General features: G+C 39.8%; 1 protein-coding gene across 1 annotated transcript in view; it reads left to right on the forward strand.

The window, feature by feature from the left end:
- LOC144692383 (metalloprotease TIKI2-like) overlaps nucleotides 1–16,902 on the forward strand; it is a 457,965-nt gene that overhangs the window by 2,131 nt on the left and 438,932 nt on the right. The window contains exon 2 of the mRNA XM_078561164.1: nucleotides 417–977. Within this exon, the coding sequence (XP_078417290.1) occupies nucleotides 417–977 (561 nt within the window). The remainder of the gene's footprint in view (nucleotides 1–416; nucleotides 978–16,902) is intronic.

Genomic DNA, 16,902 nt, shown 5'->3' on the forward strand with positions numbered 1-16,902 from the left:
CTACCTTATCCCAGCGCTCTGCGGCTCAGGGTGCAGGGCGCACTTTAGGCTGAAGTGGTTTCTGGAATATGCTGTAACTCATCACCCCGGCAGCACTCCACATATTCCATTGAAAGAAAAAGTCGGATCGATGTGACTGCCCCGCTCTCTTTATAATTCCCTCCCTTTGAACAGCTCAGCTCCACTGTGAGGACTTTCATACTTTAAAAACTGTGTAAAACTCTGCAGCATGAAGTCTGTTCTCTCGCTTTACTTTATAAACACTTTCAATGTGCACCTTGAGTGCTTGGTGGAGATAGCGAAGCACTTTGTTCAATTTTAAACAGTCCCCACTTTACTTTTCGTTGCTTTGCTAATATGAGAGTTGATATTAAACCCTGTTCCCTCTTTTTTTCTGTTTTCTCATTAAACGGCAGCAAAGAGAAATGAACTCGTTCCTCTGGACGATCCGACGCGATCCTCCGGCTTATTTATTTGGGACCATTCACGTCCCTTACACCAGGGTCTGGGATTTCGTGGCGGATAACTGTAAAAGGGCTTTCCAGCACAGTAACAGTGTGTACTTCGAGCTGGACCTGACCGACCCGTACACCATCTCAGCCCTGACCAGCTGTCAGATGCTGCCCCATGGGGAGAACCTTCAGGATGTACTTCCCAGAGACCTGTACAGGAGACTGAAGAGGCACCTGGACTATGTGAAGGTGATGATGCCTCTGTGGATGACTCCAGACCAGAGAGGCAAGGGGCTGTACGCGGATTACCTGTTCAACGCGATAGCCGGCAACTGGGAGAGGAAGAGGCCGGTGTGGGTGATGCTGATGGTCAACTCGCTGACCGAGGCTGATATCAGATCCCGGGGGGTCCCGGTACTCGATCTCTATCTGGCTCAGGAGGCCGAGAGGATGAAGAAAAGGACCGGGGCAGTGGAGCGGGTCGAGGAGCAGTGCCACCCACTAAATGGGCTCAATTTCTCCCAGGTAAGAGGGGTAAAGAAAGGATCACTTTCTGGAGGGGGTGGGACAACATTTGGTGTGTTGTTGAATGCTGGAACCCTAAAGGCTCCACATCCACGCCAAGTGTCCCTGTAAAAGGGGGTGTGGGATGCTGCCGGCGTTTAAATGGGATCTTTTCCTCGGGGTGTGCAGGATTGCTGTCACATTTCACACGGCTCGTGGGTGAAAAGATCTGGGGCACCAAGTCACTGTTGAGCTGCAAAAAGGAAACTTTGTGCAGTTATTCCCTCTGTAAGAAGCCCTGAGGTCGGGGCAGCTTCTCTCCCGGTCCCCGCTCTGTCTATGTTCCCTGCAGGGGCAGCACTCTGAGCCTCTCCTTCGCTCCTCATTGTCCGCTATTTAAAGCGCTTTCTGCATCTTGATCCACCGGCGCATGAATCCTTTATTTCCGTGTCAACCAGTGTTTTTATATCTGGTCGTCGGGCAAACGGCATATGTTTAGTTTAAGGCAGAATTTGTTCTAGTTGGAGCATCCCTAAGCGGTCTATTTAAACCATTCCAGTTTATCTACTAGATAAGGAAGTTTGCTGCTCTCGGTTTAAAGAGTGAAGGAGTTTTATATATATATATATCAGGTGCGACCTACGTAGCAGGACACACGAATGTTTTACACTTAAAACCTCAACTTTCTGGAAAGATAAAGAAACAGAAAAAAAAATCATTAAACTCAGTTGTTTTAAATTTCCTGTCATGGGGGTGTTAGATAGTGGATTAAATCTTGGAGAGAATTCGTTTCAATAAAATGACTGTTCGGAATTCCGGTGAGAAGATTAATGCTCTAATCTGAGAGGCAGGGTTTTGGTTCGGCAAACACTTCTTACCAACACCTCCTGATTACTTTGCAATAGTTGTAGCTTTTCGCTTCGGAACGATTAGGGGCAGCTTGTTAGCTCACTGTCCTCTCCCCTAGCCGCTAATAAGAACCTAAATTCCTGAAGCTGCCACATCCACAGAGTACATGTCCAGGAGGGGAGGGAGCCAGTAATGTGTGCATGCATTACTCTTTTTTTGTTGTCTTTTTGAAGTTGCTGATTTGCTTTAAAATCTTAAAAATGCAAGTCGAACAATGAAGAATGTTTTCTCTGTGATTAAAAAAAACCTGGAAGTGCTGGAAATACTCAACAGTTCTGAAAGCATCTGTGGAGAGAAAAAGAGAGTTAATGTTTCAGAACGATGACCTTCCATTGGTTCTGATGAACGATTACAGACTTGAAATATTATTAACCTTGTTTCTCTTTGCCCAGATGCAACTGAACCTGCTGAGTATTTCCAGCCTATTTTTTTTATTTTAGATTTCCAGCATTTGCAGTATTTTGCCTTTTTCTGAATGTTTCTCAGTGGTTCAGAGTCTCTAATTCTGAGCATTAAAAGCCACAAAGATCTAAAATGCGATCCCCAGGATACTGGAGCACTGATAAGGGTGTTCTGACTGGTTACAGTGCCCTTTTGTGGATGGTGGATAAGGATAATATTGAGCTTAACCATGATACCAAAACCCACCAATGAATGATGGTCCTTTGAGTGACTTCTGCTTTCTGTTTTACTGTGCTACCATAGCAAAGGAGTGCACAGCATCAGGGAAGTTCAGGTGGGGTGGGGGATGGTGAGTGGGGGAGACGATCACTCATGAGAATTCAAACTGGCCAAAGATAAGTGTTTCCCCCATCGCTTTCCTCTGGGTCGATAGTGCTTGCTCCTCCTGGTTTTCTACCTCATTTATTGCTGAGAAATGATAAGTTATACCCCAATCAATAGATGCTTAATTCAGTAAGGTTGTTATAGTAACTTGATATTTAATACTAATATTTGGTCTGATCTAAATTACTTCTGCCTTCAAATTTTCAAACAAATTAAATGGACTTAGTAACTGAACAATTTTATTTGAATTATCTATCTGTTCATTTGAATCTTTTTGTACAGAAAGTCTTCTCTACTGTTTTGTTTAAATCGCACAATTCAAACAATTGCATTAATTCAAATTATTTGGCAAAAGAAGATGATTGAGTTAAAGGGAGCAGACTGTACAATTATCTTAAAGCTGTAGAAGTGTCTCACCTATTGTTGAACACAACAAGGCTGTTGATGAGATGGTTGCAAACCTTGGATTTGAACAAATGCTGACATGAGGAAAGTGATAGGTCTTATTTATCAGAATCTGACTGTTGTGGGGATTTTGTCTCCAGCTTGACCAAGTAGCTATTGACATATACAACAAAAGCTGGAAGGAAACACCAGTAACCTACACAACCTACAAGGCTAATGCACAATCTAATGAACACTGTTGCTTAGCGTTTGACTGGGGCATGATATGGTTTGTGTTGAAAAGAATAGTTCATTTCCATTTAATATGCAGAAGCAAAATTGACCTTTCAATAATAATAACACAAGGATTTAGTTTGGTTCTGTTTTATCTTGTAAATCTGTTAGATTGTTTTTAATGAGCTGTCCTTCTGTTTTTTTTTAAATGGCTATGTCTTTTAAACCCAATGTCACTCTTGCAAGGGATCTTCTCAGAACTCACCTGCTGCTCTTTACATTGTCCTTAACTGATAATGCCAATGACGCTCTCCGGCTTATTTGCTTTCTTACTCCACCTCCTGCAAAGGCAGGAAACCCTAGCTGGTCTAGATGTAGAATGATGTGATTGTGTTTGCAACAGGAGGAGGATGAAGGAGGCACATTGACAGAATGATGTGCTAATGGCAGGTAGTCAGAGGCAGTTACGCATTTACATAGGAGGGAAGCAATATAGACACTAATGGCAGCACCTGCTGTTAAATGAGGCACAGAGGCATGATGTTGTGAGGCATGATCAAAAGACATTGATGAACATACAAAGGACACAAGCAAAATTTTATAAAAATGTTATGAGTGAATAGCAGCTTTAGTTAGTGTGATGTACTTGGCATTTACAACTGTGAAGCAGAAGTCCATCAGTATTCTAGATGAGAGAGTATCCTGGAAATATAGGACTGAAAAATGTTATAAAATGTGACTTTTTAAAACATTTGTTACCAAAAGCAATTCACATTTATTTAGTGTCTATAACATAGAAAAATGTCCCAATGCACAACAGATGTGTGTCAGTGCTCTGTTGACAAGCACATTGCATAATTTGTGCATACTGAGCCAGAGAGGCAGGTGGCCTCCAAGTATGGTACCTGGTCTTCAGAATTATGCTCAGCTCATGATTTTATTCAATATTTACTGATTTCGCACCATTGTTTTAATGCATGCAATTTACAGATATAGTGGGAGAGAGGGTGAGAAAAACTCACTGGGGTAGAAGGGATTAAATTGCTTATAATTCACTGAGATAGAAATGAGAGGGGGAGAGATCTTCACTGCCTCGACCTCTCCGCAGTGAATTATGCTCATTAAAAGAATTATGCAAATCAATAAGCAATTTACAAAATCATGAGTTTTGGAAATGCTGGGTTTTTGCTGAGCGAGCTGATCTCAGCCAAGGTAGTAGTAGATTTGCTACATTATTGATAGTATCCTAGGGAAAAGAGGGAAAAATATTGCTCCTGATTGCTATCGATGACTCCTGCTGGAATGCGCGCCTGTATAGACCAAGATTATTCTCTCATGCAATCATCTCCCCATGTCACAGCCTGCTAACATTCATTAAAGACAGAACTTGCATTTATATAGCGTCTTGTCACATCTTCATGGCATCCCAAAGCTCTAAGGACGTTCCTGCGATATTCAAAGTTGCTTAGGTTATAATTGCCTCATGTTTGTCCACACATGGTCACATTTTACTATTTCAAATTTTCAGCACAATGTTTTCAAATGCATGATGTTGAGCAATGTTACTTTAAATCTCAGTCTCAATAAGATACATTCCTGGTGATTTTCCAGCTCAGACTGTACCATGTTTCATAGTGTGAGGAGAAGAATGGAATGGGGGTTGGGAGTTATGTCTTGGGCTTGATGTGCTGCCCTATTTTTCACTGCAGTTAATTTCCCTTTGGCGACAGTGTGTTACCGATTCTGTTAGCAATATTGCTGATTGATGTTAAAACCATGTTACTGTTAATTACTTTTGATCAGAAGCTGATTTGCAACATTTGAGCTGAGACAGTCTGTATGGATTGCCACTGGTGAAGAAAACTATCTTCTGGAAGTTAGAACATTATCACCTCTGTGGGCACTTTTGGAACTAAGTTGAGAAAGTTCAGCTGAAGAACAGATGCCAATACTTATTAAATGCCAATACTTGGTTGTAGGGTAGTGTACAGTTTGACACTTTAGGTATACATACTTTCCCTCTACTCTGGTGAAAATGCCAATTATAGTGCAAGATTAGACTTAATGTGGTGACATCTCATCTTTCATTTGCAACACCACACCCTCCTATTCTATCAAGATGGTAATGTAGGTTGGACATCCAAACTGCGGCTGTCCAAAAATCAGAATTGTCCGGAAACTGGACATTTTTGAAATGGCGCGTTGGTCTAGTTCCTGCGCTCCTGCAAAAGACAGCATGTCGGACATCTTGGAGATTTGAGGATAAATAATCAGACTTCCTTGCATTTGACTATATTCTATGAGAAATGCTTGTGCAGGGAAATAATAACTGGGAAAACAATTAACCATGGACGATGAAATATAACTTCATCAGCTAGTGTAATAAACATAGGAGAGTAATAAGCAGAGAAAGAAAAATTCCAAGGGGAGGGCCCACCATCCGTGGTTAACTAAAATAATTAAAGATAGTATTAAACTTAAAGAAAAAGCATTTAATTGTGCAAAGATGGGTGGCAGGTCAGAAGATTGGACAGAGTTTAAAAAAAAGCAAAGAATGATCAAAAGATTGATAAGGAAGGGAAAATTAGAGCAGGAGAGAAAGCTAGCTGGAAATATAAAGACATATCAAGAGTTTCTATAGATATTTAAAAAAGAAAAGAGTTAACAAAGTGAGCGTTGGTCTTAAAGAAAGTGAGTCTGGGGAATTAATAATGAAAAATAAGGAGATGGCAGATGAATTGAACAGGTATTTTGCATCGGTCTTCTCAATAGAGGATACAAGTAACATCCAAGAAATAGCAGTAAATCAGGAAATGGAAGGTAGGGAGAAACTCAGGAAAATTACAATCACTAGGGAAGTGGTTCTAAGCAAATTGTTGGAGCTGTGGGCTGACAAGTCTCCAGGTCCTGATGGACACTGATTAAGGTTCTTAAAAGGAGTAGTTAGTGAGATAGTTGATGTATTGGTTTTAACTTTCCAAAATTCCCTAAGTTCAGGGAAGTTTCCATTAGATTGGAAAATAGCAAATATAACTGGAGGGAGACAGAAAAGAGGAAACTACAAGCCAGTTAGCTTAACATCTGTCATAGGGAAAATGTTAGAATCTATTATAAAAGACGTTATGGCAGGACACTTAGATAAATTCATGATAATTAGGCAGAATCAACATGGTTTTATGAAAGGGATATCATGTTTAACCAATTTATGGGAGTCCTTTGAAGAAGTCACATATGCTGTGGATAAAGAGGTGAATGTACTGTATTTAGATTTCAAGAATGTATTTGATAAGGTGTCATATCAAAAGTTATTGTGAAAAATAAAAGCTCATGGTGTAAGGGGTAACCTATTTGCATGGATAGCAGATTGGCTAGCTAACAGGAAACAGGGGGTAGACATAAATGGGTCTTTTTCCGGTTGGCAAGATGTAATGAGTGGTGCGCCACAAGGATCAGTGCTGGGGCCTCAACATTTTACAATTTATATACATGGCTTGGATGAAGAGACCGAAGCTATGGTTGCTAAATTTGCTGATGACACAAAGATATATAGGATAGTAAGATGTAGAAGAGGACACAAGGAGGCTACAAAGGGATATAATAAGTTAAGTGGGAAAATACCTAACAAACAGATTATAATGTACGAAAGTGTGAAATTGTCCATTTTGGCAGGAAAAATAAAAATGAAGCATATTACCTAAATGGTGAGAGATTGCAAAGCCCTGAGATGCAGAGGGATCTAGGTGTCCTAGTGCATGAATTGCAAAAGGTGAGTATGCAAGAACAGCAAGTAATTAGGAAAGCTATTAGAATCTCATCATTTATTGTGAGGGGAATTGAATACAAAAGTAGGAAGGTTATGCTTCAGTTACACAGGGCATTGGTGAGACCACATCTGGAGTATTGTGTACTGCATTACTCTCCTTATTTAAGGAAGGATGTCATTTCTTTGGAAGTAGCTCAGAGGAGATTTACTAAACTACCACCTAGATTGGGCAGGTTGTCTTATGAGGAAAGGTTGGTCAGGCTAGGCTTGCATCCAATGGAGTTTAGAAGAGTAAGAGGCAACTTGATTGAAGCATATAAGATCCTGAGGGGTCTTGAAGGGTCGATGTGGAGAGGATGTTTCTTCTTATGGGAGAATCCAGTACTAGAGGCCACTGTTTAAAAATAAGGGATCACCCATTTAAGACAGAGATGAGGAGAAATATTTTCTGTCAGAGTCTTGGGAACTTTCTTCCTCAAAAGGCGGTGGAAGCAGAGCCTTTGAATATTTTTAAGGCTGAAGTGGATAGATTCTTGATAAGCAAGGGGGTCAAAGGTTATCAAGAGTAGGAGGGAATGTGGAGTTGAGGTTACAATCAGATCAGCCATGATCTTATTGAATGGCAGAGCAGGCTCGAGGGGCCGAGTGGCCTACTCTTGCTCCTAATTCGTATGTTCGTAAGTATGCTCATAGGACTCCAAACTATGGGAAAATCCGAAACCCAGCATGGTCTCAGTCCAGAGATTGCCGGATCTTGGATGTCCGACCTGTAGCTTACAAGAAACACTTCTCAAGAACAAAGACAGTAATGGCCATCAAATCAGTCAGCATCTATAAAGAGACCATACAAATACAGCTCGGTGTGGAGCTTATCCATTGGTACAGTGGGAAGCCTTTGATGAATATTTCACTTTTCTAACACTGTTGACTTCTTTATTTTAGTATATAAGTCGTGTGAGGTGGGGAGAAGGGATCTAAATAAATGAGGGATTCAGCTGCTAAATGCATTGCAATATTTATCTATACATTGCAGGAAGATTCAAGATTTAATCTTGGCTGGGACTGACTTTGCTGTTTTGTGCTTGCATGCTCCTTCAGTTAGCTCTGTGTTAGGGACTGGAGAATTCCAGCACTGATTGCAATTCAGTTGGAGTGAATTTGGACGTGAGCAGGATTGCAAAACAATGGCATAGCACAAGATGCCCAGTGTATGCTACATCCAATATACAACCTCAATAGAAGCGAATTTCAGGCATGGCATATAATGGGTGATAAAATCGATTCTCCCTGTTTTTTGTCCCTGTCCAAGTCTAATTTCACTCCCAGTGACTTCTGTTAGAAGGTGTGCATGTGCAGATCTTGGGTGAAGACAAGATCGAGTTCTGCCATTGATGCCCTACAGTTGAATGTTCTGTACACACTAGCCTAGGCTTTTAACTGAAATACCAGAATGTACCAAGTGCTTGTGGAACCAGATTCCCGCAAATGCCTTCAGGAAAGGAAGAAAGAATAGTGTTAAAAGAAACAATTAAAAAAAAACAGCCAGCTAGAACTTAATCTGAATTTTCTGCAACAGTAATTTGTGTGCAGAAGTTGCCAGAAAGTCACTTAGCAATTGTCAGCCCTGGGTTTTGTGAACAAGGGGAATCATTTGGATTAGCGTCCCTTCTGTTCAAAATACTGATCCAGAATAGTTCATAATTTTAGACGCCTCTCCTGTCTTCCATCCTAACACAGGCCTTCCCCTTTGTTCTTTTGCCACTCTCCCTACTTTCACTGGCTTAAAATCTGTTACATTCCTAACTCTTCCCAGTGCTGATGAAAGGCCGCCTACCTGAAAAGTTAAGTCTGTTTCTCTCTCCACAGATGCTACCTGACCTGCTGAATTTTTCCAGCATTTATTCTGTTTAATCATTTTAGAATTCAACACTGTTTGAGATACATAGCGGTAATTTGTCACTGCTCAATACCATGATGTCTGATCCAGATGTGGAAGAGTCTGATCTCAGCAAAATGTAGTCTCATAGGCTGTGCTAGTGAATGTCTCCATCAGACCTACTGATTTCTAGATTGTTAGACTACAAAGCTAAATTACACATATTTTAACATAAATCACATACTGTCTGATATATGAATAGAGTCAAGATACAAAGTCTGAGCACTCTGGTTGTGTACACACAATACCTGCTCACAAGAGGATTCGGTTCCCAAAGAGGACTCTGACCACCACCAATAGTTGCAGCGCACATTGTGATATCATGGAGTATTCTGTGGTATTGTGTTGACTGCTGGTATTAAACTGGGCTCTCCCCCACCTCCTGGCATGGGTGGAGATAGTTGAATCACTGTATGGCTTGCTATCCACTAGTTATTTTGTATCAAATCTCTAATGCTGCAGGCACCAGGTATTAATAATGTAGTTAGGAACAGTCACAAAACACTTGGATGGTGAAGAAAGAAAGAATGGGGGGGGATGAAGATACAAAATCACAGCTGACCCTAATTCTTGGGTGCTGCATGTCCTTGGGAAGGGGGCTGTCCTATTCTTGCCTATGTTAGGAATATTTTTGCAGTACCAAAGAAAACAGTCCGAGTTTGAAGGTACTTAGACAGATTTATCCCGTGGGAGCATAATAAAGCCCTGACTGGGTTATTTTTCATGAGTTTTGATCTGAGTAAATCACCAACACACTGTCCTACAGTTCTTCAATGTGACTGGAACTTACCATGTCATAGAACAGTAACATAAAAGTAGGGATTAATTTCTCCCCTGAGGGAATCCAGATCAAGAAGGATACCAGCATTGCCTCAAGTCCAGTACCCATTTTGCACAGTTCTTGGAATTGTTGTAGGGCGACATAATTGGAGCTTTCTATAAAAATCACAATCTTCAAGGTAAAATTCACCTTGTGAGGAATTACACAATCTAACGCATCCCTCATCTAGTTTTAAGAGAGGTATTACAATCTCTTGGTTCTGGCCATTATTTAATCTACTTCCTGTAAAGCTGCAGGGGTGTAATAGCAGTTAGTTCAAATGAAATGAGGAAGTTACAGCAAACATCTCTATATCATTATAAGATCACTTCCACTATGCCAAACTTTAAGAGCTGGAAGAAGGGAGGAATGAACCAGGTGCTACGGCTTGCAATCTTGACAGCAAGAGCCATAGTGCTTGACACCATTCCTCGTACCTGGGAATGTCAAGGGTCGAATGTGCATGAAAGTATATTATCTGAATATAGACTGGGACATTAATTGCAAGAAACTCTGTTTCTGTACAATTATTGCTCAGGAGGGAATTTTATTGCTTCCTGCTAAGAGTTGATTAGAAAAGAGAAAAAAAAACTTGAAACCTTGCATTTCCTTTTGGTCAAGCTGCTGCATGAGAATAGAGCTTTGTCAAAGTAATTTCCATTACGGCAAACAAATGTTGGTTGTAATTGCTTTTTATTAAAACAGAAATGATGAGCAGCTTGCAACAAGAAATTCTTGGGCTGCAGGCACACTTCATTTATTGTGCGCAAATACAGTGCTTAAGGGCATTTCAGTTCAAGTGTAGAAATCAAAAACATTATGACTGCACAAGTATTAATAGCTCTCTAGAAGCTGACTCTGTGCCCATTCTTCACATATGGCCCTGCTGAGCTAGTATCAGTCAATTTCTTTTAGCGTAGAAACATCACCGGTGTGTTCAATTTTTCAACCAATATTCTGAATTGGCAACTCCGACCAAATATTCTTTTTCTCCTTAATGCAGAGACACTGGCTAGTTAGTGATCCCCCTGTACCGGGACAAATCTGCCACACAACAGGATGCATTTATACATGGGGTCATCAGGAAAGCCTCACAGATCATAGTTGCCACTGCTACTCACCTATTTCATTTGTTCTTGTTCAGTGAATATTATTTTACTATTGCAGTATGTTTTGTCACATTTGAACCCCAATGTTTTAATGGCAAGATCTTACATTTATAAACTGTCTTTAATGTAGAAAAGTGTCCGAAGGTACTTTACAGAGACGTAATATAAAGAAAAATCCGCAAACCCTTCTGCATCGTGTCCTGTAGTGGATCCTGCTGCATTGCTTTCGTGTAAACCTTTTTCAATGCACTGCAAATGGAAACTTTTGTGGGATCTTAGGTTGCGATAGGATCAATATTAAAATTTCACCTGTCACTGAAGTCAGCCCTGGATTAGTGTTACTAACACTTCATAAAATTTCATGACCATATGGTTTCTTTTGAATTGCTGAACTTAATGCCAACGATAGACAGTTATTTATTTTTCTCTGTAAAAAATAACATCATAATAGCCTTTGATGAAGGAAGGTAAGGCTGCAGAATGTGGCACTATAATTATGTACAAGAGGCACTCACCTATTTCTGGAAAGAGAGGGATGGAGAGGCAATGTGGGTAGGTGGCGTTAATCTTTTGAAAGTGATGAACCTTTTCCTGATGCCGAAAGTCTTCTATTCAGAACGCTTACAGCTGATTGGGAATGAAGGAGCAAGTTCCATAACTATGACTGATCCGTGGAATGTAAACTTCGCCCTAGAATTGGTCCATATGACTGGTGTTCTTTTAATTTAGAAATGTAACATTACATTTTCTATTTCACTGGCCCTTGTTAAGGATTTGTTTGCAGGTTGATATCCTTGCATTCATTGAGCGATAGCCGTAAACACTTTGCAAATTAATGCCACGTGTGAGTGTTTTTCACTCTGACAGTCAGAAAATTCACTAACTTGACGTGTTGTGCTGCATTTAGAGTCTGATGTGGTTTTGGAGTGGAGATTCGCATTAACTCCAACCAATGGTCCCCTGTGGCATCACTCAAATAAATGTGAAGTAAAGCTCCAATTTAATTTAGAAAGAGGAACGATTAGTAAATTGTACCCAATTCTGCAAGTGGGTGTGACTGTTTGGGCCCATGGGTTAGTTTGTGGCTTTAACAGCCTGACAGGAAGGCTGATTCTTGCCAGCTTCCTGAATGAAGTTTGAGGGTTCTTTGAATTTTTTTATTAGCTCCAGCGGTTTGGCTACAAAATGTTCCAGTCTGATAGAGTTGTTGCCATGAACACCTGAGGGCTATTGGCAAAAAATGTATAGACCTTTCTTATCCAACTAACGCATTTCAAAAAGAAGTTTAACCTATAAAAGAGTGAGACAAATATGTGCAGTATTTCGGAGAAATGGTATTATACTCAATAATGAGCTTTTAACATTTTTAGTGCATCTTGCTTTCTAATATCTGTGACTAACTGAAACCACATATGAAAGAAAGTGTAACCTCATGTACTAAATAAATCCTGAGGAATACTGGCTGGGAGTGTTATGTTACAGGCATCCCACATACTTGTTGTTGATTCCTTAATATTTTTGTTCTTAACTTTTTTTGTGATGAACACCATTTGAATTAACAGATATTAATAACTTGGGAGTATAATTTGTAACTTAACGAAGAGCTTCGCAGGACAGTCCAAAGTTTATAACCATCATCTGACCCTCCAGATTAGATTTCAGCCTTGAACTCCCTTTCATGATCTATGGTTTTGATTTATACTGCTGTTTGCAGTGTATTTTAGGTGCTATTTTTTATGCATGCTTTACATCCTTGATGTGTGATGCGAACCATGTACTGATATTAATACCTAGTAATGCCTGAAAGAAGATAGGTCCTGCTTTACCTAATTTGGTATACCACAGGTTACGTACAATGTATTTTCCCGATGACTCAAGTATTAAGTAAAGTATGGAGAGTAGTGTGGGTCTTTATGAGCGGGTGACAATATATTAAACAGCACTAGTACCAGGATATTAGAGGGGAGGATATTGTTGTGGACATTTGTTTTTGTCCAATGATATGTGGTATTTGTGTCTTAAAACCAATCTGCCCGTGATTTTCTAAAGTAAAATGAGTTTTGCCAAGCATAATGCGAAGCCATTATGCTTAAGTCCTTTAAAATATTAGGGCATTAAGTATTTTGTGGTCTCTGTTTAAAATGCTTAGAGCCACCTGATATTTTTCAGTTATCATTAGAACAACAGTCACATTTATGATCATTGTTAGGAAAAGGGCTTTTAGCCAACTACATATTAGAAAGCACATAGAAGAAGAAGTGGTCTCAAACAGGATACAAAGCAGCAGGTAGAAAACACTACCAAAAAGGTTTGTGCTTTCAAATTTACAGCCTGTATACCATTATTCAGGTTTTATTATTGAAAAGAACTGATTAGCTGATCAGCTGTTTTCAATCATTAAAAACAACAGGGCAGTGAGCAGAGCTGAAAGACAGAAACAGAATTGCATTTATGTAAGCACCTTATCACATCTCTCAGAAACATTTCAGACAGCTTCATACAGTGAATTCCTTTGACGTGGTAACTGCTATATAAACAAACATGGCAACCATTTTGTACACAGCAAGATTGTACAGACATCAATGAGATCAATGGCCAGTTAGCCAGCTTTTGGTGGTGTTGTTGAGGGAGTATTATTAGCTCGAACATTAACTGATTTCACTGCTCTGTTTCACATGGAGTCCATTGATGTTTAACATTCACTTATACCACCCAAACATGTAGATAGGACTGTAGTCTGACAACACCAAGCCACTTTATCTTCCAATTTTTTCAACTTCACAGCCCAGGTGCATGTGGACTAAAGCCCTGGTTATGATCAAGATTTTTTTTCTAACCGGTGAAAGCAAAGCAACATTATAGACACAGGTCTTACACAAAATCACAGCAGAAGTGGTGGCACCTTGAGCAATTCACTGCTTTAAGTACAGTACTTGTACAAACCCACCATTGCAAATGCCATTTGGGAGCCAAAGAACTGCTGGTTCCCACAGTGTTATTGCAGTTATATTCTGCATCAGGCTTAAAATGTGAACTTTATAGCAAGAATGGAAATGAGGAAGAGATACAAAATTAACATGAATCCATTATTTTACATTCCCCACAGTAATGAAAATTCTGCCCGCCAATCTCAATACTTTACAAAAGTAAACATTTCAGGTCGATGACCTTTCATCAGATCTATTGTTTAGGGAGGCTGATGGAATTCACTGCTAGGGTGACCATCTCTGCATTAAGTTACAAACCATATTCCCGAGTGACCTAATATCTGCCACATGTATTAATTCAAATGGTGTTCATCACAAAAACAGTTAAGAACAAAAATATTAAGGAATCAACAACAAGTATGTGGGATGTCTGTAACATAACACTCCCAGCCAGTATTCCTCAGGATTTATTTAGTAGATGAGGCTACACTTTCCATCATATGTGGTTTCAGTTAGTCACAGATATTAGAAAGCAAGATGCACCAGAAATTTTAAAAATTCATTATTGAGTATAATACCATTTCTGTTAAATACTGCACGTATTTGTGATGTTGTCGATCTGAAAGGTTAACCCTTTTCTCTCAACAGATGCTGCCTGACCTGCTGAGTCTTTATTGCATTTTTGCTCCTATTTCAGATTTCTAGCATCTGCAGTACTTTGCTTTACTTTACAAAACTTTTGAAATGAGCAGAGATGGGCACCCGAGCAGTGAATTCCATTAGCCTCCCTAAACAGTATTGTCTGCTTCCTGTTTACACATGGAACTTACTAAAGAGTGACTGATTAATATCCAACATACTGAATAACTACACCACAGGTGTAGTCTGCCGTTGGTCGAGTATTGTTTTCACATACCTGTGTTATTAAAACACAAACTCCTGTTGGAGAAATGCTTTCTGCCAATGGCCAATGATGAGTTCTGATGAATCCCTTAATGTTCAGCATAATTCACTCATGGTTCTCACTCACGAGAGATCTGTTTGGCCTTACCTGTGGATATAATTTGTTGTATTGGACTAGTGGTCATGACCTCCTGTCAAACATTTTTGAAATAATGAACACTATGCCGATGTCAACATGACATTTTTAAATTACTGGTTTTACTAAAGTACTAGTTCAGTAGAATTATGACACACTTTACATTACTTGATGTACGGCACTTCTGAGTATTTCAGATGAGACTCCCATTTTTATATACAATCACTAAGTTAGTTTCCCTGTCAATCAAAGACAAGGATAGTTTCTGTCTGCACAAGGAAACTGTCAAGTTATGTTCTGTTACTGTCAAATATTTTCCCTACCAGCAGGTGTTTAAAACTTGTAGATGTCCATAGCAACCTATTTACTTTGATTCAATGTCTAATAAAAGTAGGTTTATGTGATGCTGAGCTGTTACCTGTAATCTAAAGAGAAATGCTCGACCACATTTCAAAATTCTCACGGTGAAATAAACATGGTTTCTAACATTTTAACACAATTACACCTCACTGAAAAACAAAGGAAACTGGAAATCAATGCAGCTAACATACTGAAATAAAAGCAAAATGCTGCTGATGATGGAGATCTGAAATAAAAACAGAAAGCGCTGGAAAAACTCTGCAGGTCTGGCAGAATCTGTGGAGAGAGAAACCAAGTTAACATTTTGAGGCCAATACGACTCTTCTTTGGATCTGAAAAGAGGTAGAAATGAGATGGGTTTTATGCTGTTGAAAAAGGAGGTGGGGTGGTGGTCAGGTGGAACAAAGGGAAGATCAGGGATAGGTTAGAGGGCAGAGGAGATTAAATACCAAAGATGTCATGGAACAAAAAGCAAAGGGAGTGGTAATGGTAGAAGTAAAGAAACAAAGCATTGGTCTAGAGTTGGAGTTAATGGCAGAATAAAGGTCAGGTCTGTCAGAAAGCAACAGCATGACAACAAGATACAAACTGGTACTTGGGAAAAAGAAATTCAAAATGGAGGACAGAGTTCATGGCCTGAAGTTTTTGAACTCACTGTTGAGTCCAGGAGGCTGTAAAGTGCCTAATTGGAAGGTGGGGTGCTGCATGTTCACGACCTGGAGGAACAGCACATTTCATCACATTTCTACCTCTCTTCAGTCCCGGAGAAGAGTCATATTGGACTTGAAACAATAGCTCTGTTTCTCTCTCTGCCATTGCTGCTGGCCCTGCTGAGTTTTTATTTTTTATTTCTGTGGTTATACTGACTGCAGTTGACCAACCTGCCTGACCTTAATTGGCACCTGCCAGTACTGCTGATAGCTCTCCCAATAACTAAGTCAGAGCATTTACTACCCAGTTTGGAATGGAACACTCTGTGCAAGTAGGTCCCAATGTCGATACATGGTCAATGCTGAGTTTGCTGCTCTCAGCTGAGGTAGCAGTAAGGAATGTTAGAGTTGATCTGGCTGCACCGGGTATACAGAGGGAGAAAAAAAATCAGCCAAATATTTATTTTCTTAACCCTCATCAAGCGACTTCTGCTGGGTGTGAATGCGTGGCTGTTAGGTGGAAACAGGATGTGGGTCCTTCCTTATGGTTCAACATTCACTGTCTTGACTTAGACATGAAGAATGGCTGACATTTGTGTGATTGTACTGCAGCATGAGTTGGTGCCAAGAGAGGGGAGAAAATGTAAACTTTTAAAAAAAAGTTGAAAACAGTGAAGTTATTAAATAGGCTTTTTGAATCATGCAAACCAACTCATTGCTGTATTCAATTGGTGTATGCTATTAAGACTGAAGGAGGCCTGCCAACTCACGGCTACTTGGGACTGGGGCCTAGTTTGGGTGCAGAGATGGCCATTTGTATTGGTAAGAACAGACTGATCCAGCTGAATACTCATAAACATATGACTAGTTTGCCAGTAAATTTTATGGTTGGATCAAGATTATTATAAACTACAGTTAAAAATAGAAAATGCTTATGTCTGTGCCACAACTCATCCTTCATTCTGCAATTCTGTCTAAACAAAAATCTATAGCAAACACTGAGCAAGAATCTACTTTGTACAAAATGGG

The sequence above is a fragment of the Cetorhinus maximus genome, chromosome 17 (assembly GCF_964194155.1).
Source record: "Cetorhinus maximus chromosome 17, sCetMax3.hap1.1, whole genome shotgun sequence".
NCBI classification, from domain to species: Eukaryota; Metazoa; Chordata; class Chondrichthyes; order Lamniformes; family Cetorhinidae; genus Cetorhinus; species Cetorhinus maximus.